General features: G+C 49.0%; 1 protein-coding gene across 2 annotated transcripts in view; it reads right to left on the bottom strand.

Annotated features, from left to right (window-relative positions):
• Window positions 1–4,315: 4,315 nt before the first annotated feature.
• Window positions 4,316–17,469, bottom strand: part of N4BP1 (NEDD4 binding protein 1) — a 48,078-nt gene continuing 34,924 nt past the window's right edge. The window contains exons 3-7 of one of the 2 annotated variants that reach the window (XM_029201828.1): window positions 16,666–16,796; window positions 14,998–15,094; window positions 12,756–12,863; window positions 10,974–11,081; window positions 4,316–9,175 (exon numbers count right to left, since the gene is read on the bottom strand). In XM_029201828.1, coding sequence (XP_029057661.1) covers window positions 8,791–9,175; window positions 10,974–11,081; window positions 12,756–12,863; window positions 14,998–15,094; window positions 16,666–16,796 — 829 coding nt within the window. In that variant the 3' untranslated portion in view covers window positions 4,316–8,790. The remainder of the gene's footprint in view (window positions 9,176–10,973; window positions 11,082–12,755; window positions 12,864–14,997; window positions 15,095–16,665; window positions 16,797–17,469) is intronic. The other variant, XM_029201835.1, reaches the window with a different exon arrangement.

Here is a 17,469-nt window from a genome sequence, read left to right as displayed (position 1 = left end):
CCATTGCCCATCCCAGCAGAAATGCAGTACTCAGAAGGGACTAGAGGTTGACATCAATGAATGCACGCATGGACACCCAGCTGTGGCTTCCTGAGTCATTCAGTGGAGGGACGGAGTGTGGACACCTGGGTTCAAGTCATGGCTCTGCAGGTCACAGGACAGGCCTGCCTCAGGTTCCACATCTGTAGAGTGGGGGAATCATTCTTGCCTGTCCCACTGGGCAGCTGCAGAGACTCATCCAAGGAGGAAGATGGTGGGGCGCTGTGGCTGGGACTGTGACGGACGCCTGGAAAGACCAAACAGATGAGGTCTGGGTTCAGTCTGGAGGGTGCTGTGGAGAAGGGGGGGGTCGAGGCTCGTGTTGTCAAGTCACTTCCTGTTGCGAGGGTTCTCAGGGCCAGGCCGCAGACTTTCCTGGGGCTCACCACGACCCTGACGGGGGATGCAGAGCCCCAGGGGTGGTTTAGGCTGGGACGATCACTCCGCTAATCCTCAGATGGCAGCAGCAGATGGCTCCAAGCTGGTGGCAGGGGGTGGGGGGGTTGGGACGTCTGAGGTAGGCAGCCCCTCTGCGGCCGCCAGCTCTGTGGCAGACGAGGGCCTCCTCCCACCAGCTGTGCCAGCAGTCACCCTCCAGTGTCCCCACTCAGCACGACCTCCATCTGCGCGCGATGCTCAGGCTGGTCCTCAATGCCCACGTTCCTGGTCTGGGGCGAGAAAGCTGGAGGTGTCAGATGGCTGGAAACACTCTGAGAGGAGACCCCGCATCTCCCGGGGAGGCAGTGTATGAGATCTGGACGCAAGGCTTGCCTCACCTAACGGCTGATGGTCGCCAGAGCCCAAGCCTGCCGGCCTCTGCCCTGTGAAACAGGAGGTCTCCGCGTGGCGGACTCTTCCAGTCCTCAACGGCGTGCGCCGATCCTGCTGGGCTCCCAGGGCCCACCAGTGCCATGCAGGGCAGTGACTGGGGTCTGTGGGGCAAGCGACGGGCTGCGGGAAGACCCTGGTTTGGTGGAAAGAGGCCTGTGTGCTTGGTGGGCGGCGGGCGCTCCCTTCCCTCTGTCCTTGTTCAGAAGAGTCCCAGGTAATTAGAGCCAGCTTCTGCCCAGCAGTGAGGACGCACAGCTGGGCTGGGGGTGGGGAGACCAAGCCAGTCCCAGCCGCTTGTCCCAGGAGGGAGGGGCGCCCTGGCTGCCCAGCTCTGCACTCCTCCGCCTCTGTGGGGCTTGGGATTTGGAAAACACTGAAGGTCAGATGAAGCCTGGAGGACGAGCCCTTCCTGGAGCCACCTGTGGGACTGAAGGGGGGTGTCAGGAAAGGGAGGCACTCGCAGGTGCCAGGCCCTTGTCTTAGGATTTTATCCCGGTGGCAACAACTCTTCATAGGGTGTCGGTGTGTTGAGGGCACCCCGGGATCCCCGGGGGTTCCAGACGCTGATCTCCCTAGTCTGGGGTGCGGCCTGGGCACGAGCATGTTTACAGCCCTTCCTCCAGATGACTCTGATGTGCCTCAGGATTGAAAGCCGCCAGCTGTGAGGGCAACATCCTCACTTCATTCACAGATGAGGGGACCAGCCTCATCTGAGAGGTTGCGTAACTTCCTCAAGGTCACACAGCAGGAAGTGCCAGAGAAGGGCCCATGCCCTCATCGCCAGGGCGGGAGGAGCATGGGTGCTTTGGAAAGGCCCCTCAGGGCTGTTTCTCCCCTCCCCCAGCACTGTCCCAGGCACACAGCAGCGGCTTAGGGACAGGGGAGAGGGAGGCATCACAGAGGGGCTGGCAAGAGAGCACACAGAGCATGCGGGTGCTGGGGCTCCAGCTCTACCCCCGCCACTCACCACTGGGCCTCAGGTTCCTTAGCCTTAAAATGGGAAGAAGCGCCAGTGCCCTGCCCACCTTGGTGGGGAGGGGGCACGTGTTGTACCCTCAGGAGGGGCTGGCAAGGGGAGAGGGACCCGCTGTCATTGAGAGACCCTCTAGTCTGGGGAGGTCATGCAAGCAAAGCAGCTTCTGCAGCTCCTCGAGGCCAGCTGCGGGAGGCCCTCTCCTTCCTGCAGCCTTTTTTGGTGGCTGAAACCCTAGACTGATCCCGGAGCCAGACAGGCGGGCAGACAAGCGCATTCTTTTCAGGGGAGGCCCCCTCCTCCTCTCTCTGGAAGCCGGGAGCGGGGAGGGCAGGGCTGCCCAGGCCTGACCCCAGACTGGGTTTCAGACTGTGGGGCGAGTAGGGCTCCCTGGGGACTTGTGGGGCGAGCGGTGGGAGGGAAAGGCCCAAAGGCCCTAGTCTGCGGCTGGGAGTCGTGTGGGAGGAGGTGGCAGGGGGCTGATTCCAGGAGCCCCGGGGCTCCTGGGCTGCAGCTCCAGCACTGGCTGTGGGCACTGATGCCCAGTTTCTGGGCAAATCCCTGCGTGCCCAGCCTCAGTTTCCCCGATGACTATCACCAGCCCTGGAACTACAGATGTCACAAGACTGGAACCTGAGCTGTAAAAAAGGCTGCTTTCCGTTTTTAAAACCCATCAAAGGTCACTTTACTGCTGTGCGTCCCCCTAAATGAAGAGGAAGGCGGGTATGACGTGCACACAGGCATACTCTGGACGGTGCTTCTGCAGTGCTGGTCAACTTAAAAAAAATAACGTGTTCCTGGCGTCCTCCCACAGGAACAGGGCTGGACACGGGCCCCACTACTCAGGAAGGTGGGAGGTGGGAGGCAGCTTCCTTCCACAGCCTCCCTCTGCCCAGCAGGCTGACAACCTTGACCCGGGTCACGAGCCCTCCATTCTGTTCCCTGGGTGGGGGAGGGGGTCCATCTCGGGCGCCATTCTGGCTGCTAAGTCGCCCTGGCAGAGCCTGCCTCTCGGGGAGGTGGAATGGCCTGCGGGAATTCAAATCCTGCATCCTGGACACACGGGCTTTGAGAAGTGCGAGTCTCAGCATCGCCGGGCCTTGTCTCTTCTCCTGCAATATGGAGACCTCAAAGCAGCGGCGTAAGGAGCAGATGAGGCAAGACCCGGCCTGGCGGGTGCTGTGTCAGCCAGGGATCAGCTTTCCCGCGCATCTTGTGGCCAAGCAGCGGCTCCGCTGGTGTCCCTCTGGTTCCCTCTCTGCTGCGACACCAACGGGCTCTCCAGGGGGCCAAGCCTGTTAAGGGGAGCGATGTCCTCTCCAGGTCACAGCAGGACCTCTCTGCAGCCCTGCCGAGGCTCTGAGGAGGGTCTGGACCACACTCTGGGTGAGCCAGCAGGGACAGAGAAGAACATTCAGAATCCAGAAGACGAGATTGCTGAGCTTTTGGAGACACAAGATCTCTACCTTTGGGATGATCTGTAAGGGTGTGAACAGTTCCATAAGTGCCCACAGCGCTGCTGGGCGGAGCCAGTCACCACAGTCACTGAGCGGGCTCTGTGTCAGGCAGTTCCTGGCCCATTTCTTCCTCACGACAGCCCTGGGCTAGGAAAGAGGATCCCATCACCGATCTCTTACCGGTGAGCACGCGGAAGGGTATGGAAGGTCTAACTCTGACGAAGCAGGCCTGGTCTCTGCCCAGCTAGGCAACGGAGCAAGGAAATTCACATCAGGGCATTTGTTATGGCACAACCTCAAGAGGACGGAGGATTCCAGGGAGGAACCACCCTGCGTGAGGGTGTGGGTGGAGCCTCCTGAGGTTACTTGGAAACTGACTGGGGGGACACTCCTGCAGTGCTGATGTTCTGGTCTTTGGGATCTTCCTAACGATACAATGAGCTTCCCTCATTTGATCTGCCAAGTGTAAGGACAGTGATATGTATTTCACTCAAGACTCTTGATTTCAAGGGATGTAAACCCAACTTAAGGAAAAAGTGAAGTGTGTCAGGATAACAGGCACCTCGACATCTGAGGAAAGACGTGAGAGCCCTCAGGTTTCCATGACAACAGGAACCTGGAACTCATGCCACCAGGAATCATGCTGTCATGCTTCTGCTTCTCTCCCGCTCTAGACCAGCTCCTCCCCCGACCCAGGGCAGGAAGCAGCCTCCAGCAGACCTGGGTGTGACACTCTGTAGCCTCCCCCACCACCACCAGAGGGGACAATTCCAAGGAGTGGTCCTGACTGGCCTTAGCTTGGCCAGGTGTCTGTCCCGGCCACCTGTGGGCAGGACGTCAGAGCACACTGCTTGGCTCAGCCTGGGGCAGGTGCCCATCCCTGGCCCAGGTGGTGTTAGAGCCTTGACGTGAAGGGAAAATGGAGAGCAGTGGGTTCCAGGAGTGACTGCTGAGAATCTGATTTCCGAAGGCCTTGCTGGCTGCTCGATGCCGCTGTCAAGAAGGCACCATCCTCCAGTTCAACTGAGCAGACTTTATTCAGCACCTATTAAGTGCAAGGCACTGTGCTAGGTGCTGTGGGAAATACAGAGAGTGAACACAGACAGCCCTGCCCACGAGGAGCTCACAGTCTAGAAAAGGAGGTAAGACACGGTACACAGTCAGCTGCGGTGACACCAGCCAGAGTGGCAAGTGCCGAAAGCAAGACACAAATGCTATGGGGTCACAGAACACCATGAGGCTGCTTCTGTCAGAAGCTTTAGGCGAGGGTACAGAGGACGCAGGGCTGGGCCTTTGAGCGGGGAAGCCATTTGGGAGAAAGGGCATTTCTAGCAGAGAAGAGATGCACTCAGAGGTGGGAGCTCACAGGTAACAGAGGAAATTGGGTGGCTGCAGTGAGTGGGCAGGTGGGCTATACAAAGCGGGCAGTCAGGTACAACTGGGAGGTGGACAGCCAAGGATACTAAGCTCAGGGAGGTCTGAACTTTACGCTCTGGTCAAGAGAGCCACTGATCACTGAACAAGAAGAGGGGTGTGCAGAAACGTGTTCTTAGAAGATAAATCTAGCGGTTGTGGAGTCTGGGAGGGAGAGGGGGAAAGCTGAGAGGCGGGCTGACTGGTCAGAGGCTGACGCCCACAGGGAGGCCATGAGAGCGTGACTGGGGGGCAGTGGCCAAAAAGGGACAAGGGTGGGCAAGGAGATCTTGTGGCGGGGGGGGGGGGGGGGGAAAGGAGAGCAAGGAACAGACGCAGGCCCAGTGTCTGGGGGACAGTGGGTCTGAAGATGTCCCAGGGCTTCTAGGTAGAGCTAGAAATGAACTCGTGAAGGGCAGGGCTGGAGCTGGGACTGGAAGCCATTGCAAAGAGGGGCGGTGGGAGTCAGGGAAGTGTGCTGGCCCCTAAGGGTGAGGGCTTCTCAAAATGTGGTCCCTGGGCCACCCGCATGGGAACCATCCAGGGAGCTTGCTGCAGTCGCAGATTGCCAGGCTTAACTCCAGAGCTACTGCATAAACATCTCTGGGGGTAGTGCCCAGCAATCTGCATTTTTACTAACAGCTGCCCTCCCCGCTGTGAGTCCCATAGCTGGTCCAAGGTTTGAGAACCACCAGTTGAACTGGCCTTTAGGTAAAAGAAGGAAGAGGAATGAAGACTGTTCAGGAGTGAGGGAAATCTCAGAAAATAGGGAAATAAGGTCAACGATGTCACGCTACAGTCACTGAATGTGGACACGGAGATTAAGGATTGGGAAAAGGCCTCTGAATTTGGCAACTGGGCGGTCTCCGATGACTTTCCTAGACTATTCCCACGTGGTGGGGTGGAGGCCAAGTTTGCAGACAGGGGAGTGAAGAGTGGCAAGGGTGGGGGCGGGAAGTAGCGACAAACAGAGTTCCTTTCAGGTTATTTTAATCTCAAGGATCTGGAGGACATGGGGAATAATGGAGAGGTAGATAATGCAGAAATGGAGTCTGAGTAACTAACCAAACAAACTACCATTGGGAGATGAGAGGAGATGGGCCCAGGGATGGATGGACGGATGGACGGAAGGAAGGACAGGTGGGGACGTGGAAGGGCTGGTGGGGAGGCGGAACTGGGGAGGGACCTCCAAAGAACGCGGTGTCTCAGAGGTATGTGGGAGGCAGGCTGGGCCTGAGAGGGGGTGGTGCCCGGGCCCAGGGCCTGGGGTGAGTGGCATGGACCTGGCGGTGGCGGGGTGTGCTCAGAGCCTCAGGGGCTTCTATGCGTGGATCATATTCCCCACGTGCCACAATAAGCCCGGGCAATAAAGCAAAACCATCCCTCCTCTCACGGACACCAAAAGCTGCAACAGGCCCCCAGAGTCCCTGGAGACACAGCCACGGCCCGCTACGCCTGCCAGAACAATGCTGACCCTTCATCCAGGATGGCTGAGAGGCCTTCTTACTGTTTTTCCAGCTGGCAGCCTACAGGGTCTCAAACACCGGCTACTTGACAGAAAGGTCAAACCAGTCTTTCTTCTCCCAGAGGCGGCAGCCTGGGGCCTGGGGAAGAATGCAGGCCCAGGAATCACTCCGCATCACCACCTACTTATTCTTTAACCCTGGACAACCTCTCTGAGCAGCAGACATCAGTCTACTGAATGAGGGTGGCATCCCCTGCCCTGCCACCTACTTCATTCATTCCATGGAATGCCATGGAATACGGGATGCAGAGCCGCCGCACACGACAGCCCCCTACAGCCCCAAGGAGTTACAGGAAGCACTGCTGCTGACTCTCCCAAGGTGGTTTAGAACTCTTCCATGGGAGGCAGACCATCAAGAAATATTTTATAGCATCAACACTGAGCCTGGTATTAAGAGGAGCCTGAGAACAAGTAATGGACTTTTTTTAATAATCGTTTGAAAATTGAATTGTAAAATATTAAATTTAACTAAACTTGATAGATTTAAGAACGAACCATGAATTGTTTCATTTACCAAGGTAAGTAAGTAATGCTTTTCTGACACTCCTCCCACTTGGTCTTCTATGTTCTTCCCTCCTGCAGCCGAGAAAGTGGAAAGGGGCAGGTAGAGCTCTCAGAAACAATACTAAGACCACAGAGGCTTACACAATTCATAGGTCAAAGGTCAAGTCACTTCTAGAGCCCAGAAAACTCCTGACCTCTAGGCCTAGCCAGCTCTACCTGGCATCAGTGGAGGCTCAGCCCCCTTCCAGGAAGACCTGTGGCTAAGTCCTGGCAATCAAGGTATGCCCTCTAGGTCCTTCTCTGAAACAGGAGAAGTGCTGGATTGGCAAGGCTGCTGGACAAAACCCTGACCCCAAAGGTCAGAGTCACTGCAAGACCCAGCCCTCACACCTCTGCTGTTGTTTTTAAAAACCACCAGTTGTGAAGCTGAGGCACAGGGGCTGGGACTAATGTCGCCTTCCGGCCTGCCTCGAGTCTTCCACCGCCACGTGCATAGCTGGGTGACTCGGGCAACCTGCCCCCTTGCCGACAAGCGGCTCCACAGCAGGATGCATCTTAAAGGCATCCAAGAGAAAACATGATTGAAGTACGACTTTGGCCACCTGGAGGACTCTGGACTCACCCCTCGAGGGATGCGGGGGTCAGACACGCCTGGAGGGAGCACTGGGGGGAGACACCTAGGTCTGCTCGTGGCCAACTAAGTCCCTTCACCATGAAGAACAAATCAGCACCGAGTGCTCGGCAGCTGTTTCTGGGGACCGGGAGAGATGTGATCTACAAGGCAGCCGTGAAACTGACCATGAGCAGCCTAGGGAGAGAACAGGTATAAAATACGAAGCCCTTTGAAGGTCCAGAGAACAATAAAGATGTTAGGAATTAATTAGCCAGAAAAAGTATTTCACTGACACAGAATTTAGGCAACACTGAAAACACAATACTAAGACATCAGTTCTGAGAAAGACTCACAGACAGGAAGGGCAGCTTAGAAGGACACTAGAGAGACAAACACAGGAAAGACAAATATGGGGCTCTGGGTCCCCACAGAAGCTACTAATGCTATTTACTGGCTTGGGTCATTCTTGAGAATAGAAAACCATTTTTTTGGCAAAGCTGCACAAACTTCACATGGGGGGTGGTCTCCCAAGGCTGTGGACACAAAATTACTCTAATGATGGGGCTCTTCACTAAACTTTCTCACATCCCACTAGTATCTTCAGAAGCTAATATGTGACTTCTAGAGTCAGTCAGGGACTGGCTGGTGAGTGTGTCTGAGCCCAGGACGAGGAATCCCCTCCGCGGCTGTGGCCTTGGGCGCGTCCAGACGGAGGGCACTGTGAGCCTCAGTTCCCTCTTCTGCAGGGTGGGAGGGGAGGAAGGGCTAGACTAAGTGAGCTCTCAAGTTTCTTCCGGCCTGGATGGTCTGTGCGTCTAACCTTGCCCTGGTTGTTAACAACGGCTATAGGCACAAGGTGCCATCTAGTGGCACCACTTGTTCACTCTCACAAATGGCTCCAATGAAAGACCCCAGAGGAGCAAAATTAACTCCTAGGGACTCTAATTCCAGGGGTGAGGGCAGAGGAGGCTGGGAGGGGTGAGCACACTTCATGTTAGCGGATGTGACATAGTCATCTCAAGAAAATATAAGAGGTCTTGCCTTCCCTAAGAAAGCAACTCTTTTTTTATTTAGAAAGGCTAATCATATCCATTTGTCAATATTTTCAGCATTAAGGAAAATAGTTTAAAAAACATAAAAATGTAAGTACACTCAAGAGTAACTGCTATTAAACAGTTCTGAACAGGCAGAAAATGTAGACTTTCCTTTTACAGAAAATGTTAAATCTGTAATAGCAGCATAATTTATATATAGAAAAAAGCTGGTTTTGAAAACCCAGATTTTTTTATACACAAAACATCTGTTTTTTTTCTATACACTACAACAGCATTTCCACTGGGAAATTGGGTTCTTCACATTTTGTCACTTCCTGCCGCCACGTGCAGATACTAGACTGAGTGCATCTCCAGCCCGGAGCCCCAGTTCCCGACGGCCTTCAGTCCAACACCATGGCGGAAAGCGCGTTCAGGTCTTTCATGTACGGATGAGCTGCCAAGATCTGGTCGATTTTCAGTCTTTGCTCTGAGTCAGGGAAGATCTTCAGAAGGGCTTCCCTTAGCTCGTTGGTTTCCGCAGAAGATCTCTGTGCTGGCATGGGCAGATTCTGCTGGATGTTGGGAAGGTTTGGCAAAAGTGGGAAGCGGGGTTGCTGAGGAAGCCAGTGGCTGGGTGGGGTGCCCTGAATCCGGGCTGGAGGCTGGTGGCCGGTGCTGACTGCCTGGGTGCCAGGGACTCTGAAGTTGGGGTCGAACATGCCCACATTTGGCAGGGCATTGAGTAGGGGCTGCACATCTCTGTGAACGGAAGCAAGTCCTGGTGAGCTGGGTTATGAGATAAAAAAGAAATCTGTCTAAACATCTGCCGACACCAGGGCTCAAGGAGCTGCTTGCTCGCTGGCCTCTGAAGGCAACAGAAGACTGCAGCCAAGGCACGGGTGGCAGCTGTCCGCAGTGGGGCCCGTGAGGATGCCAGTGACACCAATTCCCGATCAGTCATGACAGGGAATGCTAGCTCTTCATGAGCGACTCCACCTCCCTGGCCTGCCGCTGTGAGGACTGACCCTATCCAGCTGCTTGGCTCTAAACCAGGGTGTACCAGAATCACCTGGAAGCTTTCAAAAGAACTGGAAACAGGGCCCTACTCTCCTGCAGATTCTGGTTCTCTGTGGAGCCTGGTTGACAGGGCTGAGAAAAAGGAAACCACTTTGGGCAGAGAGGCTGCCTCCCCAGCCCCCCAAGTCTGAGTGAGACATTGGTGCCCACAACTTGAATGCACGTGAGTGTGTATACAGCGTCCGTACTGTTAAAAAGCCTCCGACTTGACTCTGCCTTGCAGCTGAGAAATGGGGCTGCCTGAACACTTTTCCCAACTTCAAAAGCTCAGTCCCTCTGTGGGGGGAGCTATTACTAACTTCTTATTCAATTAGTTAACACTTTTGTGAAGAGCCATTAGGTGAGCAGGCAGGACTGACCCTGCTGCCAGGCTGCTGAGGCTGTAGAAGGAGCCGGAACTCTCCTTCCATTGTTTGACCCATGGGCCTTGATGCTTGCACACAGGCCTCAGGTCTTAAAGCCTAGCAGAGGATTTCCAAGTTCAGACTTCTGAAAGAAAAATGAGACATATGGACATCCAACAGGTGTTAAAAATGGCTGCCGTTCTCTTGGTGTCGGTAGAGAAGCAGGACCTTTGGGAACTAAGTCCTCATCTGTGCAATGAAACCCAAAGGCTCAAAAGAGAAATGATTCACAAGACCTGGGAGCTGAAATCATGCTGGTCTTGTGTGCAGAAGACAGCTCTGTGTGAACCACCCGTCCCCCCAAAGGATCCTGTTATAAATGGAAAGGATCAGCTATAGTCTCACTGCCTTAAAAAGCTGGGGGAGCTGTGCGTCTGATTCCTTTCGGTTTAGACCTCCATAGCATCCCTGTGCAAACATCTGCTGAGAAATACACAGAAATGTAGCCTGTCTTACTTTAAAAAAGGGAAAAGGTCTATCACTGGGGAATATGATCTGCCACTCAGGCACACGGGACGCTTTAGTTAACAGTGTCCATTACTTGAGAATTCTGAAAACAGAAACAACCAGTAGCAAGCAACATGTCTTTAAACACAAACAAACAAAAAACCCAAATCCACAACAAAGAAAACCTAAGCTATCAAATCAATTTCGGATAAGTAAAGAATACTGGCTTCTCTATTAAGTGAGGTAGAAAGTAACACTTCCCCAGGCAGTGATTCCTGAAGAGTAAATAAATTAATATAAGCATAAAATATTCAAAGCAAATGACTTGGGAAAATGAACTTAAAAAAGCTATTCAGACACACACCATGAACCCAAGCAGCATTCACTAATAAGTGACCACTAGCAAAATCTGCTTTGTCTTCTTAGACCTACAGAAAATCTGGCTCCCCATCCTCTCCTGGGATTAAAACCAAAAGGACCACAAATGAAGATCTGGTCTTTGGGAGACATTCCACATATATTTCACCAGCACTAAATCTAAGGCTATTTTAAAAAATAAAACACCATTTTTAATCTTTAGAGAGAGAGCACTCGCCCTGAAGCACAAAGAACTGAAACAAACTTGTAAAAGCAAGACAATCTGGAAAAGGAAATACCTAAGGAAGACCTCCTTCCGAAGAAATTCTTCTAATCGAGGTCCACTTCTTCCCAGAGGATCATCAGGGACCATAAATATGTCCCCCACAAAGGTATACTGGAGCAATCTACAACATGGAGAACAATTACAGTGCTGGAGGAAAAAAGTTAAAGGCTGCTTAACTGCCTAAAGCAAAAAACAAATACACCCCAGTTAAACCATTTTAATTTCTCTTTTGGATACAAATATTGGTCAATACAATAGAGTAAGAAACTTTTACCCTACTGGCTCTCACATTTCTTAGCAAGACTTTCAGATTTTTATCTGGGCCTGGGAAGCAGTTCCTTCTCCTGACTTTCAATGTAACTTTGAAAAATAAGACTGAAAGGCTGTCTTAGGATACAACAGGTGCTCAACCAAGGTTTAATTTTTGAATAAATGAGTCCATAAGCAAACCCACTGATGTTCTTTTAAAAAAGGGAAACGGTGTATGAAGAAAGAATATTGAAGGTCAGTTGAGCATGATTTATCAAGTCTACAAAAATGTTTAAAAAAGAAAAAAGTCCAAATGACTGGTTTGCTGCTTGGACTTTGGTTTCTGCCTTGTTTTATGAATTCTGAAGGCAATGGGTTGGTGTGTGACTGAGTCTTGACTCATTTAAACCTTCCATGCATACACAGATGAGTGTCCAATACTGACAATGAGCCCAGGGCACAGATCCAACAGAAGCACATACTAGAAAATTAATGCCTTGTTTAACTGTACCCAGGTCAAAGACCAATTCTGAGTTCAGCTATCAACAACAGTTTTTTCAGTCAAAATGCATATAGTAATTAACTTTCACCTGGGCATCATTTTCTAGAATGATGAACCAAAGAATCATTTTCTAAAATCCTCCAATGATTCAACAAAATATAAATATCAGACAAGTGGCAACTGTGAAACCCCTAAAGAGGTAAGTAGGTAGTTACACTAGTTATAGAATAGTTATACTAGATATACACAGCCTTGAGGTATGTTTTTTAGATTTGTGGCATTTATGACTCATCCCTGGCACTACCATAAGAATATTGCTTTTTGTTAAGTAACTTGTCAGACGATGCTTGCTAATGGAAAGTCCTGGAAGCTTGTGTTCACTGATCTTAATGCAGCTGAACACATTCAGAGTGTCACTACAAACAAAAAACTTACAGTAGTGACTGCAAACTCCTGACTTTGTTACTTTGGATGATATTCAACATGTTTTCAATACAGATGACTAAACTTGGTAAAATGATGGTAAAATGCTCAAGAAAAGCATCAGATAGTAAAAAGTAGAAACACTCTCTCCTCTCCCAAAAGTGAAAGCCCAATCAGCATATTGATTTTGGTCCTACCCTCCTGATGAACTCATAGTTGTCATTGAACCCCAACCTTCATATTTCATAACTGAGTAAAGTCAGGAGGCCCAATGACTTGCTCAAGTATCCCTCGGCATCAGGGCAAGGTGAAGTCAGGTGGCCATTTCTGCTCCATCACAGTTAACAGAGAGTTAACTGTGCCACAAAGATGTGCCTCTTGCCTCCTGCCAGGGAAAACTGATCTACAGAAGACACCTGTAGGCACCAGAGCATGCTCACACATCACCCGCTGGAGCTACTGCTTTGTGTTGAGTCCTCTCACTTACTGAGAAGGGCCAGCCGTCCTGTGGAGTGGGAGCATCGTCTTATGATACTTTAGGCCCCCGACACTGCTTCCAAGGTGGACGCAAAATAAATAATAAACAACAAAAGACATCTCTGACCAAAGACAAAATATTACCTTTTTGTAATTATTTCTCTCCAAGAGGCTGACTCAGTCACAAATTCTCTGAAGTTATCATTTGTTACAATTATGCCACCAGTTTTGTCCGCTAAGTGTAGTAGAAACCTATGGTAATATAAAAGTGGTTAAAACGGGCAAGCAGGCAGGCATCCCTGGCTCACAGAAGCTGTGTTATAAGAAAACAAAAGGATTTCCTCTTCACAGGAAAATCACCAAAGAATTTAACCAAGGCTGGGAAGCAGAAAGTTAAGCCCTTGTCAACTGAAGATCAATCTGAAATACTGAACATCTGAAATTACTAGAATAATTATAAATGAAGATCTGGTTTTCATACAATCTAACTCTTTTTCAAAATAATCTCAACCATAATTTATACATCTTTCTAGAGAAGTTGTATTATCAATAAAGGGTGGTAATAAGATAATGCATGAGGACTAGAGCAGAGGATGAATAAGAGTTGACAAGCCTGTGAAATCACTGTTAGGGTTTTAGTTGATAAGCTACGGTACTTTGGTTCTAAGAGTAGCTGCTTGACACAGTCGGCCTCGCAATGTTTTTTTTAATGCCTAAATTCACATTTTCTGCTCTGACTTAAGAAGAGATGTCCAGAACTGCCATTCAGTTTAGTCCAAGTTATAGATCCACTCAAATGCAAATTATGAAAAGATACATGGTAATCAAAGAGTTTAAGAATTAAATATTAAGGAGAATTCTATTTCATTGTTGGAGATTATTCATGTTCAAGCCCTCTTAATGAGAGATTTGTGAGGATAATATGAGTTTTATCTCCTAATCAGGATAACCGCATTTGCCTGAGGCAATGTAGACAAAGATAATGAAACAATAAAGTAAGAGAATCACTACTAGAATTAAAGGTGCAAACAACTGCTTTTATTAATAGTAGTGAGTACTTAAAAGAAGATTAAAAAACAAGCCTCATTAGTTTCAGAAATCTTAGGAAACTTGGTAAGTAAATATGATTTAGCATTTTGGATTTATTAATAAGTATCTTAAATTATTTCTAACTGGCATGAACTGTAAGTGGTAATATCTGCCCAGACGTATTAACAAAAATAGGTAGTAAGGGCTTCCGTGCATGTACTGTGAATCAGGACTCATATTCACATCTGCTAAAAACCCAGAGAGCCATATAAATTAAGCAAAAGCCTAGCCTACACACTTGCGTATGCATTCAATTTCTGCTGGTGTGAGAATGAAGCTGCAGCGTTAGAGCATCTGAAGGTTCTTCACGAGCCTGGCGGTCCGACCTGCCTTTTCACCTGAGCACTCCATGGTCCCTACCCAGTATCTTAGAGCTGGAGCAAGGGTGGGCCCTCCATCCCACTCTCCCAGTACCTTCTCACCTACGCCCCGGCCCAAAGGTGCCCCCTCCCACACTCTTCTTCATGCCACCCCTGACTCTCCCGTGATCTGGTCTCTCATACCAGCCTGGTGAAGGGTAAGGGGCTGTCAGTGAGAAGGCCCTTTGGACGTTCTGCTGAATGTCCGCTGTCACCCCAAGTCCCCTTCCCCTGCTAAGCCCCTCTTTTCGGCTCTCACCCATCTGACCATCACTCACTACCTTGGGTTACAAGCTAAGCACTGTCTTCAATGTGGGGGAGCACTGTGGTAGAACGCTGAGGCTAAACCACTAGGGGGCTTAAGTGCTAGAGGCCAGAGAGAAAGAAAGAGGGTGAGGGCAGGAGAGGAAAGAACAGGCAGCCACTGTTTAGGTTCCCAGACACTTGTCCTCTCAGCACCTGTTCTCTGAGCAATGTAACAGCTTAAGAAATGCAGCTTATTCCTATAACATGAGGGGCAGCTGAGACCATGTTCTATGATGTGGAAGAAATACTGAGGGCTCAGGCATCACAATGACAGACTAAGTCACTGGCCAAGTATAACCAGCAGGAGACAGAGGAATGTTTGAAAACCACTCTTGAGGCGGCCACACTAGGACAAGACAAACACTACTTTTAGGAAGTATCAAAGAGACTACAAACTCAACACCTGCTTTTACTTAGAGATTCTCAGTCATGTTTTATTAAAAACTCTAACTCAGCAGCTTCTTTGGTAATCTCCTAAACCGCACAGCAAAGCCCACTGAATGTATAACCTTAATGACCATAAATGTTAAAATTCTCAAACCCGAGCCAAGTGTGTCCACCGTCCGGTGGAGCAGGTGGTTGGCCCCTCACCACCCCACACCCACTTTAGAAAGGAAACCAGCCTTTCATACCTGTCATCATGAGAAGCAATTCTTTCTCCAAAGACCATCCGTGCAGGAGTTAAAGATAATATTCCGAGCTCCTGGAGCTGGGTTAAGAAGTGCTGTTCTGTTCATGGAATAAGTTTGAATACACATTCAGAAAAAGGCTATCTTCCCAGATATTTAAATAAATGAAAGCACTCCCAAATGTTTCACCTGGAGAGTTGTGGGAAACCCTTTTTCTATTGACTCAAGAAGACTCAATGTTACTAACTTACTGGGATGGAAGGGAAAAAAAAAAAATCAAGCAAGACATATACTAAGACAAATATAACATAAAAACTGACTTTAGCTATTTTTTAAACTTAAAACTGTTCAACTCATTTGCTTCTTAAATTAAGAAGAGTAAACCATAAACCTATATTTAATGGATCTTACCATTAAGAACTTTTTCACAGCCACATTACAAGCAGTAGAGGACAAAGAGAGTAAGGGCAAGAGTCCCTGGGAGGGAGGGCAGGGGTGGGAACAGGAAGAGTGATGGCAGTAGAAGCAGACAAACTGCTCTGTCCCGATCCCCAGAAAGGCAGGCTTGGGCTCTATTCCAAGAGTTTGTCAAATCTCCCTCTGGTTGGCATCCTATCTAACCTCTCTCTGTTATCTGTACAAATATTTACTGATTTTCATGGGAGTGGGTTGTGACAGAAGATAAAGGAGGGCCAAAGCCACAAACGAGTAATGGGCAAAAATGAAGCTAAAAGCTCAGAATCTAAGATCCCCACACCTACATTCCCTACAATGGTACTCACCACTGACTTAAGCTGAAGTGCCCAAACATGGTGTCTTTATGATTCTAGAAATGCACAGCACATAAGGCTTACAAGACTCTTACAGGGATCTTACTGCAAAAATAACTGAAATGAGTGGATCTGCCTCATTTCTCAAGTACCTTCTGCTAGGACCAATACATTCCCCTGAGTGAGGCAAACTGGGATACTTGGGAAATGTGGTTTTACCATTTCCACCTCAACAGTGACTAAGTTTTACTTCCTGTTGTAAATGTGTTGGGTGAGTCCTGTTCTCACGCTTCCTCCTCCCAATCTACCTTGTATTTCCAGGTAATCTGATGTGTTAAGCTGCCTGGCATAGCCCTTTCACTGGTTTTCCTATTACGACCCAAGAAACGAAAAGCTTCAAGCTTCTCTGGAATATTTAAGGATTTATAGTAAGTTCAAATCTTTTGTGTGTGGCCTGCAGGTCAGCCACGCAGTACCATTCAATTAACATAAATGACTCATATTAAGCTATTAAACAGGCTGTTAAAAAGACATTCTCTTTGAGGGTTCCAAATTTATCAAATGGCCATTTTCAAAAATACTGTTTAAAGAGTAAGAAACCCAGGCTACTAGAAAGACATATTTAATCAACTTTTTAGAAAGTCAAAGAAAATTTTTGTGATATATAATGAAGTCTAATATAACTTTCTATATAAACAGCTATTTAACTTTCCATCCTTCCCCCAAGTATTTCTTATGCTGTAACACGCTTCAACTGATTTTTTTTTACTGGGTGCAAAGAATTTACAGTTTTGTTTTTAAAGTTGCTACACATGACTCTATTCTAAGTAGTGTGTGTTGCAATTACAAGCCAACTCATTAAATACCTAATTAGTAATCTGGAAAAAGCAGTTTGCCTCACCTGTGACATTAGGATCACGCCTTGTTCTCCACTGCGGGACAAATACAGTGATGTTTCTGTTGCCAAGCTTCCAAAAATATTCAACCGCAATCGCAATTCCACGACAAGAAAAGAACTTTTTCAGACCATGGCTATATGAGAAAAAGTAAAATTTATTTCAGTTTAAAGCGTGTTTAAAGTATGTTAAGTTTCACCATGATAACTTTAATTTAATAATTATTTAATTTAATAATTTCCTTTAATAGTCTGCTGCTCTGCAAAGCCAAGAGAGGACCCATGATAGGAGGTAGGATTCTTAATAGCTCTGTGATTTCTGTTGTATTTTATTCAGCTGATTTAAATGAGTGTGCTTTTGTGGTAGAAGGCAGTTTTAGCTTCAGGGCAATACTTGTTTATTACACCTTTTTTTTTTTTTTTTTTTTTCCTGCAGTACGAGGACCTCTCACTGTTGTGGCCTCTCCCGTTGCGGAGCACAGGCTCCGGATGCACAGGCTCAGTGGCCATGGCTCACGGGCCCAGCCGCTCCGCGGCACATGGGATCTTCCCGGAGCGTGGCATGAACCCGTGTCCCCTGCATCGGCAGGCGGACTCTCAACCACTGCGCCACCAGGGAAGCCCTTATGACACCTTTTATTTTTGTTTTCAGATAAAGAGACCTAGTCCACGGGCCTCTAAGAATGTTCTATGAATTTTATGAAGGAATTTGTTGCTGAAGCAGAAGCAGCTGCGATCAGAACTATTCCATGACACGGTCCTCACCACCACAACTTCGAAAGGCTTCGCGAATGCCTGTGGCTCCGGGAG

The sequence above is a fragment of the Monodon monoceros genome, unplaced genomic scaffold, assembly GCF_005190385.1.
Source record: "Monodon monoceros isolate NGI ecotype Baffin Bay Population unplaced genomic scaffold, NGI_Narwhal_1 Super_Scaffold_10, whole genome shotgun sequence".
NCBI lineage: Eukaryota > Metazoa > Chordata > Mammalia > Artiodactyla > Monodontidae > Monodon > Monodon monoceros.
This window is presented reverse-complemented; position numbering and strand designations above follow the sequence as displayed.